This window comes from Saccopteryx leptura, chromosome 3, assembly GCF_036850995.1.
Source record: "Saccopteryx leptura isolate mSacLep1 chromosome 3, mSacLep1_pri_phased_curated, whole genome shotgun sequence".
Lineage (NCBI taxonomy): Eukaryota > Metazoa > Chordata > Mammalia > Chiroptera > Emballonuridae > Saccopteryx > Saccopteryx leptura.
In genome coordinates this window covers 25762932-25779854 of record NC_089505.1, presented here as the reverse complement: position 1 = coordinate 25779854, position 16923 = coordinate 25762932, and the positions used below count along the sequence as shown (strand labels likewise).

Genomic DNA, 16923 nt, shown 5'->3' with positions numbered 1-16923 from the left:
CAGAACCAAGAACCAGCTTTGTCTAAGTAAAATTTCTTTGTGGTAGAACAAATTGGTTTTCTTTTTCTTTCTTTCTTTTTTTTTTTTTTTTAAGATTTTATTAATTTTACAGAGAGAGGGAGGTGGGAGGAATGAGAAGTATCAACTCGTAGTTGTTACACTATTTGTTCATTGACCGCTTGTTGTATGTGCCTTGACCGAGCCAACAAATTGGTTTTGAAAATGAGTTTTGTTTTGCAAATTAGACCATTCTATTATTCTGTAGTTTTCTGGAGGCTCCAGCTCCTGGCTTACAGAACCAAAGTAATGTTTCTCTAGATCTCGGAATTCAGCACATTGGGGGCGTTTTATTTCTTCTGTTAATGAGAAAGATCTTGGCAGAAAATCACGCAAACGATCAGACGCCGAGGGTTGAAGACCATTGGCTCGGGGTTGCATGGAGGAAAGGTGGCGGTAATCGAAGATCTGGGTCCGTTTCCCACCTGGCTGGAATCTGTCCCCTTATCGGAGTCGTCTCTCCCTAGTTTCTTCCTCATAGGCTTGTCCCTGGGAGTGTGGGCGGCCCCCTTCCTGAGCGCAGAAACTCTTTCCACCGCCCTCCCCCGTCCTCTTCCTCCTCCTCCTCCTCCTCCTGCACACCAGCCTTTCTCTCTGCCTTAGTCACTTCCTTCCTCGGCCTCTTCCTCCCCAGTGCGTTGAATAAGGTAACTTGCCGGGGCTGAGGCTGCACCAGTTTTTCATTGGGAAAGAAAAGGAGGCGGAGAGGTGAGTGAGTCCCCCTGGGGAGACGTGGCCAGGTGTAAGGGATCGACCGGTGGATCCGGTGGAGGCCAAGCAGCATGGTGAACCGTGGGCTGCAGGTGGAGAGCCAGGACCGGGAGGGGGCTGAGGCGCGTGGACGGTGCCAGTCCAATCGGGCTGAGACTGTGCAGAGGGCCGGGTGGGCGCGCCCCACGTCCCCACCTCTCCTGCAGACTTCCGCACTAAGCCCACGTGACGCTCTGCCGGCCGGGGGCGGACAGCCAGCCGCAGTGTGCGGGTTTTCCCCGCAGTGCAACGTGTCGGCTTTGCACTTGGCGGGGTCAGGAGCCAGTTCTGCAGAGCGGGGGGTGGGGGCGAAGGGCTGCGGGAGAAGCACCCACTGGGGAATCGGAAGGTCTCAGGGCAGCGGGTTTTGCGGCGCGGGTGGTGGGTGCGGCTCTGTACTCTCCCGATTGTACGTGGGGTGGGGTGGGGTGGAGCGAGGAGACACAGGGGCTTGCGGAGCCCCGAGCGGGCCCGTCTTCCTTGTCGGGTTTGGGCGCACAGGGCGCGGGCGGCGCTGGAGGTGTGGAGACAAAGGCTTCCGGGACGCGGCCCTTCCCGGACAGGTCGTCTCGGAGTCCGCCGTGCTGTCCCGCAGCAGGGGGTCGAGCCCCGCGTTCCCCGACTCTGCTCCAGTGCGGGAGGTGATAGTGTGATGGCCTGCAGGGGACAGGGTGTGGGGACCCCTTCCGGGCCAGCTCCCAGACTTGAAGCAGGGGTGACCAAATATGGAGTGTGTGCGCGCCCGCGAGCGGGCAGGAAGGAACTCAGCCGTCTCCGACCGGCTCCGGCTGCTGGTCTCCGACTGCTGCGGAGGGCTGCAAGTGTGGCCAGCCTTCGGACGCAGAGCTGGCTCCTGATTCCCAGACGCCCCCGCTCCGGTCGGCTTTAGTCCTTGAACATTAGAAAATCTCCACGTATGGCCTCCAAACTAAAAAACAAACAAACAACAACCTAACTAAAAAAAACACACACACACAAAAAAAACTAAAACACTATGTGAGGGCCCTTAAATAGATGCATATTCATGGGGGAACATTTCATCATATGCCCAATCCTCTGACATTCCGCTTTCTTTGTGATTCCCACGCACAATGCCTAATTACATTCTGTCACAATGAAAGGGCCCGCCTAGCATCTGCCGCCGCCTTCTCTTGATCAGACCCACCCCCTCACCTCCGCCCACCGCCACCACTCTTGCCCATGGAGGAGCTCTTTCTTCCCCTCTGCTTGCCGGTTTTATGGCCTCTCCTCCTTTTTGTTCTTGCTGCTTATTCCAGTCCCAGGCCCGCGTCCTGATAAAATGCCACGGGCCTTCCAAGGATTGTGTAACAATGAATATTTCTCCCACTCTGTCCCTGCTAAATAATAAAATAAATAAATCATGCCAAATTATGAATGCTAGCAATAGTTCTTAAGCCTGTAATTTTCCTACTTGGAGTGGTCTGGGCAGGGAGCCCTTCTTGCTCTGTAAGTGTTCTGTCTTAGTAAGTACTCAGTTTGTAATATTTTATACAAATACAACTCTTATTACACTCACTGCACTTTGCATAATAACTGCAAAGAAAAAGAACAAGGGAGAGATGGAGGATGTGGTAGAAACAGCATTTAATTGTGGGGAGTCCCCTCTGAGTAGTTTCATCAGTCATAAAATATCATAAAATAGGGATAAATAATAAATACTTTGCAAGGCTGTTAGGATTACATGAATTAACATAGATAAGGAACCTATGTGTAATTAATTATAAAGAAATACTGGTTGCCTTCCCTTCCTTTCTTGAAATGGGATGACCATACCTCTGTTTAATATAATGCAGGTATTCATGCTATCCATAATAGTGGGATTTCCATTTTGAGTCTCACTATTAAAGGAGAGTTATGTCTGAAGTGTATGGAGTGGAGAATGACAATAGAGAAATTTCCAGTGTGAGAGGAAATCACAGAGTCTGAGAATTAGGACCAAAATCTACTTGGACATTTCATTCTCCCTCTGACCAATGTGGGCTAATTTCCTCATCAACCCTCACAGATCCATACTATGCATATTAATGCTTCTGATAAAAGGGTGCCAACTTTATTCATTGTTAGACAGTTTTGACTGCCAGAGAAACTTTCTTATAGGACTCCCAAATCTGCCTTTCTATTAGATCTGTCCATCCCATGCAATACAGCAACACAAAACAAGACTGTTCACATAAGTACATACAAGGAGCTTTAATTTAAAGAAATAGTGGTAGGTCTTCTCTAGGCTAACATTTTGGGTCAGGTGTCTTTAGAGTGGAAGTAACAGAAAGTCATTCAAACAACGCAAGCAAAACCAGGGAAGTTGATATAATTGGAAAAGTCCCTATACAGGTTCAATTATTGTTATGTGGTTGGACTTTTCTTTGTGCCAGCTTTATTCCTGGCAGATTTTTTTACACATGGTAGCTGTTTACATCTGGGGCTGTCAATTTATATCTTAGAGCCCAGCTGGATGTTGTTATTTTACTAATAGTTCTGGCAAAATCCCTGGGCTGAACTTCATTGTTCATAATGGGATCATCTACCTATACCCCAAGTCAATTCTGGCTCTGAATCATTCCTGGAGTTTAGGGTGAGGCTCTATCAAAGAGACATATGTTTAGAGTTAGGAAAGACTTGATTCAAACAAAAATTAGACTAATGGTGTCAGAATGAAGAATGGGTGTTGGGTAGGTAAAAACGACAGTGGTCCACCACACTGATATTTACAGGTTTTTTTTTTTCCTACCATAATTCTCATGGTACGTCTTTCAGTTGTGTCCTCTGGGTGCATTTTAGCTTATGAGTATCTCTTAAACTCTATCTTTTAATAATGAGACTCAAAGTGGAAATCCTATTATTATATATAGTGTGAATACTTGCATTACATTAGACACATTTTTGCTCATCCAATTTTGAGATGGGAAGGCAACTAGCATTTCTTTATGTAAATACATTAACTTAAGATGTTGCATTTTATTGCAATACAAACTTATTAAGTTTTAATATTTGTACATATAATGTAGCAGATGGCAGTTGTGCTTGTAATTATTAGCTGATGGAAAATCTGGGGTTTCAATCAGTATAGTTTAAACATAGATGAAGGTCATTCTTATTTTTCAAAGCTACCAAGAATTAGTTACAATCGTTCTGGATAAAGTTGTTTTTTCCAAAATGCCACTCCAGAGTAAATCATACACACAATCCCACTGTTTTTAGTTTCTTATTTGATCTGGAGAACTCACGATTGGGAAACAGACTATTTGATGCATACTTTGTGATTGCATGTGGTCCTTTTCGCTGTGAATTACTGCCTTCTTATGTAAACTCTTCTTTCACCTCTTTGACCCATGTCAGTCTGGGTTCTCTCCTCCACCTCTAGTGGCTCTCTCCCCTCTTCTTGCCGTTATTCCGCTCCTCTCACATCTGTAGCTGTTTGCCCAGCCCTTTTCTCTTCCCTTTTCTGTCTCTGAGCGCTCTTCCTCGGAGAGCTCCTCTCTGCTCCCTACTTAAATCAGCAGCTTTATGGTGACAAATCCCATAGGTGAAGTTGCACCCATCTTGTGCCTTTGCTCCTTTCAGTCCATGAAACCAGTATTTATGGAACCTGTCTTCTTGGTGCCAGCCAGTCCGGCCGAGAGAGTTACAGCCAGACCCCTGCCTGGTGGGACTTACCACCTGGTGGTGAAAGCCAAGAATGGGATCATTCCTAGCAAATGCAATGAAGAGAATGGACAATTCTTTGGGAAAACTCAGCAGGCCAGCGCTCCTCCTCCAGGCTCCATGGAAGGCTTCGGAGGGATTTATTTCTAAGCTGGGACTGAATGTGTGGAGTTAGCCCCAAGAAAGAGGAATAGTCATAGTATGGCTTGAAGCAACAGTATGTGGGAAGGTTGGAGGCGAGAGATTGAGAGACATTTGGGGAATACAAAAAAGCGCCATGTAGCTACAACCTAGAGTTCAAGAGGGTTGAGTGGAGAAGGCTGGAATGGTAGGCAGAACCCAGCCTGTGGAGGTCCTAGTGAACAGCTCCCATTATCTGAAGATGGATGGTCTTCACCATAGGCTCTTTATTTTAGTCACAAGGAACGGACATGTCCTTGTGTGTGACCTGGAAGTCATCATTGTACTGACCTGACATTATTAAAATTGCCTTGTATCAAGCAGCCTTCCCCACTAGACTGCAGGCTTCCCTAGGGGAGGGAGTGTGTACCTTTATCTGCGTACCTCCAGCTCCTAACTTAATGACCTGCTTTTTCTGCTTTGCTTCTGTCCTTTTGTTCATGCTCTTCCCCATGCATAGAACACCCTTTCCCAGCTGTCTGCCTGGCCTATCCCTTCCCAGTGACCTCCACGAAGCCTTCTGTGAACCCCATAATGCCTTGGACCCATCACTCAAAGAGTGCGGTCTCATTGCTATGCATCTCAGGTCTTTCTTTGTTTCCGGAGGGTGAGTTGCAGTGAGGGCAGGTGTTGTGTCACTCACCTTCATTTTTTTTTTTTTTTTTTTGTATTTTTCTGAAGCTGGAAATGGGGAGAGACAGTCAGACTCCCGCATGCGCCCGACTGGGATCCACCCGGCACGCCCACCAGGGGCGACGCTCTGCCCGCCAGGGGGCGATGCTCTGCCCCTCCTGAGACCAGAGCCACTCTAGCACCTGGGGCAGCGGCCAAGGAGCCATCCCCAGCGCCTGGGCCATCTTTGCTCCAATGGAGCCTTGGCTGCGGGAGGGGAAGAGAGAGACAGAGAGGAAGGAGGGGGTGGTGGAGAAGCAGATGGGCGCTTCTCCTATGTGCCCTGGCCGGGAATCGAACCCGGGTCCCCCGCACGCCAGGCCGACGCTCTACCGCTGAGCCAACCGGCCAGGGCCACCTTCATATTTTTGATGGCTTAAGGAGCACCTTGAAGAGGATGGGCTTGGAGTTAAGCGTGAGTGCAAGGAAAACAGCTGCAGCCTTCCCAATAGACTGCGTCAAATAAAGGGGTCCAGCCCAGAGGAGAAGCTATAGAGATAGAGGGAAAATGGAAGTACTCTAGTGCCAAGTACATCACACAAGTATTTTTAGGAAGAGAAGCATGGTTCATTAATAGTGACAAACACTACGTAAAAGAAAGGACCCTTGGATTTGGCAGGATATGCTTAATGGAATGTAGAAATGGCAATACAGTAATATAGATATATTTTTTTCTCGCTCAGGCAGCAATGAATGTGGATCACGAAGTTAACCTCTTAGTGGAGGAAATTCATCGTTTGGGTTCAAAAAGTAAGTATTATATAGCACAGATACAGATACTTCACAGCAAGTGGGACCAGCTTTTTTGGTAGAAGCCTAGGAAGGGGTCACCAGGCCTCAGGACACGGTTATGGCAGCTCTTCCCTCAGTTCCATGTGACAAGTGCCTTCAGCCACGAAGAATATCTGGAGACACAAAGCTATTGAAGGTATTGTGAGTCTGGTGCAAAGAACAGCTGAGATTTTTCATTATTTTTTTTTTTCAGTGATTTTTTTTTTGTGTGTGTGTTTTTCTGAAGCTGGAAACGGGGAGAGACAGTCAGACAGACTCCCGCATGCGCCCGACCGGGATCCACCCGGCACGCCCACCAGGGGCGACGCTCTGCCCACCAGGGGGCGATGCTCTGCCCCTCCCGGGCGTCGCTCTGCTGCGACCAGAGCCACTCTAGCGCCTGGGGCAGAGGCCAAGGAGCCATCCCCAGCGCCCGGGCCATCCTTGCTCCAATGGAGCCTCGGCTGCGGGAGGGGAAGAGAGAGACAGAGAGGAAGGAGGGGGTGGGGGTGGAGAAGCAAATGAGCGCTTCTCCTGTGTGCCCTGGCCGGGAATCGAACCCGGGTCCCCCGCACGCCAGGCCGATGCTCTACCGCTGAGCCAACCGGCCAGGGCCTTTTCATTATTTTTTGAATGGAACAAAAACTGCTATGCCTATTTAATTTGGCTGCATTGAAATTTGGTGATTGAATCATGCTCAAATTTTTATTTGTCACACTATTAAAATTTTTTTCTGCTTTTCCCTGTCAATGTTTTACTAACTTCCAAATGACTGGGGACTAAAATTGAAATGATACTAAATTGTCTTTATTTTCTTCAGATTCTTGAGTTTTATATAACTGAGTATTTATGTACAAATAAACCATCCTTTAGGTAATTGGTTTTTTAAGTCAGCTTTTTCTTCAGCACTATATAAGCAGTGACATGGAATTAGTGACATATAAAATTGGTTGTATTGGTGTCCTTTTCTTTTTTTTTTTTTTTTTTTTAATTTTTCTGAAGCTGGAAACGGGGAGAGACAGTCAGACAGACTCCCGCATGCGCCCGACGGGGATCCACCCGGCACGCCCACCATGGGGCGACGCTCTGCCCACCAGGGGGCGATGCTCTGCCCATCCTGGGCGTCGCCATATTGCGACCAGAGCCACTCTAGCGCCTGGGGCAGAGGCCACAGAGCCATCCCCAGCGCCCGGGCCATCTTTGCTCCCATGGAGCCTTGGCTGTGGGAGGGGAAGAGAGAGACAGAGAGGAAAGTGCGGCGGAGGGGTGGAGAAGCAAATGGGTGCTTCTCCTGTGTGCCCTGGCCGGGAATCGAACCCGGGTCCTCCGCACGCTAGGCCGACGCTCTACCGCTGAGCCAACCGGCCAGGGCCGGTGTCCTTTTCTTGACGTGAAATGAAAGTAACTATGTGCTTGTAGCTTTGGGAATTTTATATCTCAGGTAAGACATGCAAGATTCGCAGAGCATTTTGAAAATGCGAAAGCAGTAGATATATTCAGCAACAACTAGGATAATGGTACTCACAGTTATGAAATTACATCATACAAGTGAAAGATGGCTTTAAAATGTCTCATAAGAGTTGTTTTGTCAGTATAGCTTGATTCTTCTTCCTTATAGTTCTGTCTGCTTATGAGTCATAAATCATTTGAAATAACAAGACATATTTTGAAAATTCCATTAAGCCATTTGTATAAAATGTCCCCTGTATTAGTTTTCTATTGCTGCCATAACGCTACCACAAACTTTGTGATATAAAACATCACATTTACTATCTTAATAGTAAAATAGGTTAGGAATCTGTCTTAATTCAGTGGTGCTGCTATAAAAAAATACCATGGACCAGCTTATAACGAGCACAGTTCTGGAGGCTGAAGTCCAAGATCAGGGGTGCCAGTATGGTGCGGGTAAGTCCTCTTCCAGGTTACAGACTTCTTGTATCCTCACTTGGTGGATGAGACTAGGGATCTCTTTGCAACCTCTTTTTATAAGGCATTAATCTTTATGACTGATGACCTTAAATCTTTACACGGTCGTTGTCTTACATGTTGTTCCACATGCCCCACCTGCTAATTTCATATCTTTAGCAATTAGGAATTTAATGTAAGTCTTTTGGGGGGACACAAACATTCAGATCATAGCAGAGTCTGATAAGGGTCTCTCTGTGCTAAAATCAAGGTGTTGGCAGGGTGCATTCCTTTCTGGAGGCTTTAGAGACTCTGTTCCCTAGACTTTTTCTAGCTTTTAGAAGCAACCTGCATTCTTGGCTCCTGGTCCCATTTCTCCATCTTCAAGGCTGGCAACAGCTGGTTGGAGTCCTCATATCTCTGAGTTTGTCTTCTGCCTCCTTCTTCCATTTTTGAAGGATGCTTGTGATAACATTGGGCTCACCCAGATAGTCATGGATAATCTCATTTTTGGGTCCTTAATGTAATCAATCTACAAATATGCAAAGGGTTGCATATTCATGAGTTCTGGGGATTAAAACATAGATATCTTTGGTGGCCATTATTCTTTCTGTCACTCCCCTTTTGGTCTTTTCTAGTCACATTACTTCTTCATCACACTGAGTCATCATCACTGAAATATACCAAGAAAAAATAAAGTAGGCAGGTAAAAGTTGATGGACTCAACAACCAAATTTAATCACATGGTCAGTTACTATTTTGGGGGAATCTGTATATGCCAAGTACAAACGACATAAATTATGTTTCTGTCTCTGAAGGATCTTACTACTTAGTTGAGGAAAAGAGATTAAAAACTCACGAGGCAATTACCAGAAAAAAATGGTATGCTGAGCTGTGAAATGCTGACATCCAGCTCAGTATGGTCCCAGAGAAATAGATTATTGAAGACTGTAGCAGTTGAGGGCACTCAATGAATCCTTGACTAGTGTGTAAGTCTTTGAAGGGTAGCACAGGTCAGGTTAGGAGGAAATGCGTGAGCTGCATTTGGGATGTTTGTGGAAAACACTGAGGAGATAGTGGAGGTTGTCATGTATTTACTTCCTCAGTCAAACCAATGAACAGTCTTTCCTAACCCCATTTTGTTCCCACCCACTTCATCGTACTCACTTGGTGGAAGTTTTGTGAGTCTTGTTTTCAACAGTGATGCCTCTGCCTGTGGCCCTTATTTCTACACTCCCGGTTTCTCCTGAGCTCTGTGAGATTCTGTTACTCCTGGGATAGTCCAGGATTGTTTGGTTTGCCAGAGGTATTAAAGATGTATTTCCAAAGATTTATAGCATTCCTTTATCTCTTAGATCTTTCTCCATGTCAGCTTAGTGTTTATTGGTCAGATTCACTGCGTTTACAAGCCTAATCTCCATGTCCCTAGCACAGTGTTACTGTTCTACTAAGGTAAACTGAACCTACACTTCAAAATTACCAGCTTTACAAGCTAGAAGACAACAAAATAATTATCATAATTTCTATAAGGATGAAAATATTTGGAACATTGCAACTTTACCAGGCCTTCTTGACTTACCTGTTTCCAGTAACGGATGACTTATGTGTTGGAAAGTATCTATGGAGATACGTAATCTACTGACATGTTATAGCAAATTATTTAAGTTGTGTCTAGAATAATTTTGATCACTCTATATTATGATATTGATTAATCCTATGCAGACTAATCTAAATCTGATGTTGTAGCTGAAGGTGGAAATTGATGAATTTATTTTTACCCGTTTCTTTTAAAATAAAATTCTTTTCTCATTTTCTACCCAGTAGAAAAAAAAATTAAGTGGATAAGGATTATTTAGAGATTTAAATTCTTTCATTCAACAAATATTTCTTGAGTGCTGCTTTTGTGCTTAAGTGCCGGAGATGTGAGAATAAACAAAATTCCATCTCAGCCCTTGTGGGTCCCTAGGTAGCAGGAAGGCAGGCAGGCAAACTGGAGGCATGTATGGGGAGGTGCTTGAGAGCGTGGGCCCCGGAGTCAGACTCTGGGAATGAATCCCAACTCCTTAACAGGCTTGCTGAAGGACCTTGGGTAATGACCAGACGTGTCTGTGCCTTGGTTTTCTTATTTGCATAATAGTATTCTATTTCGATGGTTCAAAAACAGTTTTTTTCACACTTTGAAATCTCTAAAATAAGGATATATCTTCTAATATATGGTGTGTTGTGGTTAAATTGGCGGCTCAATTGGAACTTAAAATAATGCCCCTTGAAGTCAATTGTATCTTTGAGGAAATGAGGATTAAGTGAGTATTAATGACTGTAAAATGCACTGAACAGTTCTAGCAACACATTAATATCAATAAATGTTAACTGTTATTGCTATAATTGATGGTGAGTGCTTTGACAACTGTGTATTTAATTTTATATGAAGAGCTATTAACGCAGCTGAGGAAATCACAGAGGACTTCTCAGAGAAGGTGACATTTGAGTCTATTGTTAAAGAAAAAGAATTTATGGAGAGAAAGGGTCTGGGGGCTGGGCAGAGGGCTGGACATGGGTAAAATTACCAAGGCAGGTTTTTCATGTCTCCTTGGGTAGCAGCAAGTTGTTCATTTTAACTGGGCCAAAAGGTGTGCGGAACGATGGGGCAGGAGGCCAGGTGAGAGGTGAGGCCAGCAGGCGATGAGCCTGCTCTGCGAGGCTGCGGACTTCACTTCATCTTGAGGGTGACAGCGAGCCCCTGAAAGATTAAAGTAGAAGACTATCAGTCAAGTTTGCTTCTTACAAAGTTGTTTCCACATTTTTAATCCTGTACCAATATGGAGCATGTAATGAGGGTCAACAGGGAGAAAGGGCGGCTGGTAAGGAGTCTTGCAGTTACCACAGGAGCATCAGTTAGGGCCTGCACCAAGGAACAACTTGCCCATGGAGAGGAGAACCTAGAACGACAGGAGACACAAAGAAAGTGGTAGGACTTGTGAGACTGAGGGGTGAATGGGTGGGAGAACACCAAGATTACAGCAAGGTTACTGCCTTCAGTACCTTTAAAATGTTTAACCTGACTTTACCACTGTGGGGCAAATGAGTTTGTAAAATTTGTGTTATTTGAGTTTGCTCACTTTTAGTGTTAAAAATGGTGCTGGTCTGTGAAATTGCTAATTACCTTCCTGCTTAGGAAGGGCCATTGTTATGCTAATGTTTCTGGAGGAGGGGTTTTCCCGCCAAAAGAGTGAAAAGGAGAGAAGGAGAAGGAGGAAAGGAGGAAGCCATTTTTTGCAGATTGAGAGCAGAGGGAATGCAGAATGCTGAAGAAAAAGCCATGTTGGCGGAGGTGAGGGGCTTTTGTGAGCTCCGCTGAGACTGGTGGGGGCCTTTGATTCTAGAAAAACCAGAGAAGATTCTTCTGGTTGTGAAACCGAAGAATGTGGGAATGGCTTTGGGAGCTCTGTGTGTTTGTTTTCTTACCTGCCTGTGCTAGTCTTGAATAAAGGAATGGCTCACCAGTTTTTGTCTTTACCATCTGCCCAAATTCAATGAGAACCTGCACTTGAATGGCTGCGATGGTGGCTACTACTGGCCTTACAACCATATGCTGGGCATTCTATAAAAGGTTTTGCCTATACTGTATTCATCTTTTAATCCTTGTAACAACCCTGTGAGGGGTATTTTTACCTTCATGTTTTGGATGCTATAACTGCAGCTCAGATGGGCCTGCCCCAGGCTGCCCAGCAGCTCCACTTATTTCTGGAATCACTGAAACAGAGGGCCATGCTGCTAGGAGTTAAAAAAAAAAATCAAAGAGGTACATCTTTGCTTTCCAGGCCAACCATGGTCAGATTCTCTGTTTTTCTTTACAAACTTACTCCTTTTTCTACTCCTCTTAGTCTACCTGAGGTGAGTCATGCCAAGACCAGCTCGGCAATGGGTGTGCACGAAACGAAGGCACTACAGGACTTAAGAATAAACACACAAGACACAACATAGAGAGAAGATGGGTACAGGGGACCCCCAACCTCTAGGACTGAGAGCCCAGAGCTCTGTAGCCTCAATTGTATTTAGTCGTTTCTTTAGTCATCAAGCATACTAACAGAGCATGGATTCAGGTGCAGAGAAGGATAATTAACTAATACCTTTCAGGTATGCAGAAAATGGCTATAAGGATTAGCTGCTTCCTTTAAACAACCTTATCAGTCCTAGCCTGGGCAGTGTTCTGCCCCCTCAGGACTTGGTGTTCCAAAGTCTGCACCAAAGACTTGTTTCAGGGCAGCATCTAATCTCTAGCCCAGGGGTCCCCAAACTACGGGCTGCATGCAGCCCCCTGAGGCCATTTATCCGCCCCCGCCGCACTTCCGGAAGGGGCACCTCTTTCACTGGTGGTCAGTGAGAGGAGCACTGTATGTGGCGGCCCTCCAACGGTCTGAGGGACAGTGAACTGGCCCCTGTGTAAGAAGTTTGGGGACCCCTGCTCTAGCCATTTTCCTACAGTCACTCTAGTTACTGTTCCTTCAAGCACTTACCTGCTTCCCCTGGGACTCTGGCTTGGGACACGCCCCCATTTCTCTCATTCACAATTGAACTAATGATCACTGATCGCCTGCTCAGCGGGTGCCCGGCACTGTGTTGTGTGCTTTGGAACTGTGTCCCCAACAGCACTGTACAGGAAGGAGTAATGCCCCAATTGTACAGACGAGGAAACTGAGACTTAGTGGGCTTAGCAAGTTGCCCAAGGCCAAACAACTAGTTGGTGGCAGAGATTTCAATTGAGGACTGTTGCCTTACACTCCCCTTTAAAGTCCAGAACGAGTACTGTCTCCTACACAAAGTCTCCCTTCACCATTCTAGCCCAAAGTCATCTTGCCCTCTTCCAAACTGAAATACAGTATTTATTGCCTTTGCTACTCACTTGACTCCAGTCACATACTGCTTTGCTCTGTTGCTTTATTTGTCAGGTATATATTGCTCATTGTCCTGTGGGATTTGAAGCCATTTCTCTGAACGCTAGAAAGTTATTCTGTACCTCCTTCTAGGTCTCCAGCACCCAGCTCAGTGCTGTACACACACTAGGAGTTTACTAAGAGCTTCAGGTTGGAAGTTCTAGCAGCGAAGACAGGAACCCAAGAACGCTTAGCCAAACAATGGTCCCTTCTCCCTGAGATAGCCAGCTTCTTGACAGTGGACACAGCTTTGGGAGGGAAGAATGTCGAGCAGTGCTGTAGGAAGGGTGGTCAGGGGTTCATCCAGATAGATCAAAAGAATCAACCAACAATGGGGAAGTCTCCTACATCACCCTTACCTGTGAGTTTTCAGTTGATAGATTTCTAGCCAAAGATCCTCCTTTTGTTTACCTTAATTTTAAAAAGAAAACTTTATTTTTTAAGAGCAATTTTAGACTTAAAATAGAGAATGAAGTACAGAGATTTTCCAATTACCTTCCACCCCCACATATGCATAGTCTCTTCCATTATCAATGTCCCCCACCAGAGCGGTACATGTTACAATTGAACAGTACATACTGTATTTCCTCATGTATAAGACGCACCTTGATTTGGGGGCCCAAAATTTGAAAAAAAATGTGTTACATAAAGTTATTGAACTCAAGTTTTATTCATCATAAAATTCATACAACTCCGCATCACTGTCAGAACTCCCATCCATTAGCTTGTCCTCATCTGTGTCTGATGAGGAATCACTGTCTTCAACAATGAGCGCAAAAACAAGTGCGAAAAAGCGGGAAATGCAAGTAAAAAAATCTAGAACCACTGTATAAGATGCACCCAGTTTTTAGACCCCAGAATTTTTGAAAAAAGGTGCATCTTATACATGGGGAATACGGTAACAAATGAATATATATACAGATGAATATAAGCAAAGCCTTTTATAGAATGCCCAGCATATGGTATGGTCAGGTTAAAGATTTCAAAGGTACTAAAGGCAGTAACCTTGCTATAATTTTGGCGCTCCTGCCCATTCACCCCCCAATCTCACAAGTCTTACCACTTTCTGTGTGTCTCCTGTCGTTCTAGCTTCTCCTCTCCCTTGACAAGTTATTCCTTGGTTCAGGCCCTAACTGATTCCCCTGTGGGTAACCTACAGTGACACATCAACAACAGCCCATAGTTTACATTAGGGGTCGGGTCTTAGTGTTGTACATTCTGTGGGTTTGGACATTACATGTATAATGACATGTATCCATCATTATGGTATCATACAGAGTGTTTGCACTGTCCTAAAATATTCTCTGTGCTCTGTCTGTTCACCTCACCCCATCCCAGCCTGTGAAAACCACTGATCATTTTACTTCGTTTTATCTTTTTTTTCATTGTTTTGCCTTTTCCAGAATGTTCTGTAGTTAGAATCATCCAGCATGTTCCTTTTCAGATTGTCTTCTTTCACTTCGTAATATGTATTTAAGGCTCCTCCATGTCTTTGCATGGCTTGATAACTCATTTTTATTTAGTATTTACCTTAATGTTTAATACCTGTATTAAAACCTGGTCTCCAATTTAGATTAGCTAGGGATTTTGATAAATGCAGAATTTTTAATTTGAAGGTCACCATTCCCTCCCTGGCTTTCTGACTACATTCAGAACACATTTAGAGAAACATTGCTCCTGACCTGGGGTTTCTTTTGTATTTGTTATTTTTAATGATTCAACAACTAACATAACAATGAAAAAAAATGCATTTTAGACAGAGAGAAACTGGTCCAGAGTGCTAGTGCTGTAACACATTCACCTTCTGTAAATGTTTCTTGGTTTTCTGCCAGTCTTTGTCCAGATGATATTAAGGCTAGGAGGTATGCAACACGTTTTATTGATTTCATCAGGTTTGGGATCTGGCAAGAGGTTTCATTGAATTTATGACTGTTAAATGTTAAACTGTAACTTTGGGTAACCTATAGTTAGATGTTTATTAAAGATTATGTAACTCTTCCATACATGGGCGGAGGGTAAGACACAGACTTTGCATTGGCTAATATTGTATTTTCTCAAATCAGATGCTGATGGGAAGTTAAGTGTGAAATTTGGGGTCCTCTTCCGAGATGACAAGTGCGCCAACCTCTTCGAAGCATTAGTAGGAACTCTCAAAGCTGCGAAACGAAGGAAGATTGTTACGTACCCAGGAGAACTACTTCTGCAAGGTGTTCACGATGATGTTGACATTATATTGCTGCAAGATTAATGTGGTCGGCATATCATTGTTTATTGTTTTTTTTTTTCAGGTAAACTGGAATATTTTTGAGTCAAAGGACAAACATGATCATACTTAATGTATTTTTATAGAACTTTGTAAACAAAATGAGACTCATTTTAAAAGTCTGTCTTTTTTATATCTTAAAAGAAAATTTATGTATTACACTGTAAAATAAACAAAACCTATTCTTTTTCTCAGGAATCTGGCTGGAAAATGTAGGCACTGAGGCTTTTTGGGTGGGCATGTGAGTTGTTTCATAAATCATTCATAGATGATTGCTAAAGATAATTGACATTCTGTGAAAGCAAGAAACAAACTGAAGACCAGTTCCCACACAGAATATTATAATGTTTATGTAATAAAGATATGTAACTATCTTCAAAATGCCTTACTGTTTTATTTTGTCTTTGAAGATTTAATGCACCTCTCAGAATTGAAATTTCATGTCAAGAATAGGTAACTGCAGTGAAAGTTAATTTAATTTGAAGAAAAATTCTCTTAAAGTTACAGAGTAGTTTTTAAATTATAACGTAGGGAAAGTTAGTGTTATGATTGGGCCCTATGAATAAGTAATTGATTTTGATGCCTATTGTTTGCTTATTATTATTGAGTTGAGGGACACGCTAAAACATGTAACCTAAAAACTTCACTTTATAACTGGGTTAGTTAAACCCTCCTGACACAGTCCAGGATTGTCTATATTAGCATGTTGTAACCTGTAGGACATACGGGACTGAAAATGATAAAGAATCTCAAGGAGGGTAAAATTGGTGACAGCTATGACAGTTGGAAAAGGTATCACAGAGGAGGCAGAATTTGAATGATCAGTGTTGGTTATCCAGCGAGGAAAAATGGGACTGGTGAGGGTGATGACTCAAGGTAAGAGAGAGGGGCATGAATTAGCAAGGCATGCTCTTGTGAAAGGTCAGAGGCTGTCAGGTTGACAGGAATGTTAGGGAGAGAGGTGATTCAGGTTGGGTTATTAAGGTGGAACCCAGGAAGCCAGAGAAGACTGAACAGAACTCGGAGCAGGGAATTTCCATGATGAAAATGATGTTTAGTGAAGGTCGCTGTGGCACCGATTGGTAACTGGGGTGGATTGTAAAGAGTAAAAATTCCGTCAGACAAGCCAGCTGAAACATTGCTTAGGATTCTCAAGAGGCTGGATGATAATGGAAGGGCAAAGGAAGGATGGACCTCAAGCTCATTTTGAAGGAAATTGAAACCATCATTAGTACCCTTTCTATTGTGTGACAGGACCTCAATTCAAACTAGATTAAACAACAGAATTCACTAGCACTTCATAGTCATTGCTAATGTTTATTGAGCATTTACTATGCTAATAATCATAACCTTGTGAGGTAGGAATTAATATTATCTCCCATTTTATAGATGAGGTAAGAGAGGCACAGAAAAGTTAAGTATTTGTCCAGGTTCACCTACCTAGACAATGGCTGAGTTGGGATTTTGTATTTGAGTTACTAATTGGTGATGAGTCCAGGGATGCGATGGACTTCAGGCATGGCTGGCTCTGGGGACTCAAACGATGTTGCCAAAACTCTGTTTTTCCACGTTGACCCTTAACACCTTTAGTTCAATTTCATTATCTTTCTACTCTAAATGGGCTTTCTTCATATAGCTGGGATGATACCTGCTGGTGGTTGCAAATTTATAAACTCCTAGATTAACAACCATGGTGGAAAGCATATTTATTCTCTCTGATGAGTTCTA

The 16923-nt window shown here is 44.0% G+C and overlaps 1 protein-coding gene across 1 annotated transcript; it reads left to right on the top strand.

Annotated features, from left to right (window-relative positions):
- The first annotated feature begins 595 nt into the window (after positions 1 to 595).
- On the top strand, positions 596 to 15225 carry ABRACL (ABRA C-terminal like). Its single transcript, XM_066371746.1, has 3 exons — positions 596 to 765; positions 6006 to 6072; positions 14996 to 15225. The coding sequence occupies exons 2-3, from the start codon at positions 6012 to 6014 to the stop codon at positions 15178 to 15180; spliced, it is 246 nt and encodes an 81-aa protein (XP_066227843.1). The 5' UTR covers positions 596 to 765; positions 6006 to 6011; the 3' UTR covers positions 15181 to 15225.
- The last annotated feature ends 1698 nt before the right edge of the window (positions 15226 to 16923 follow it).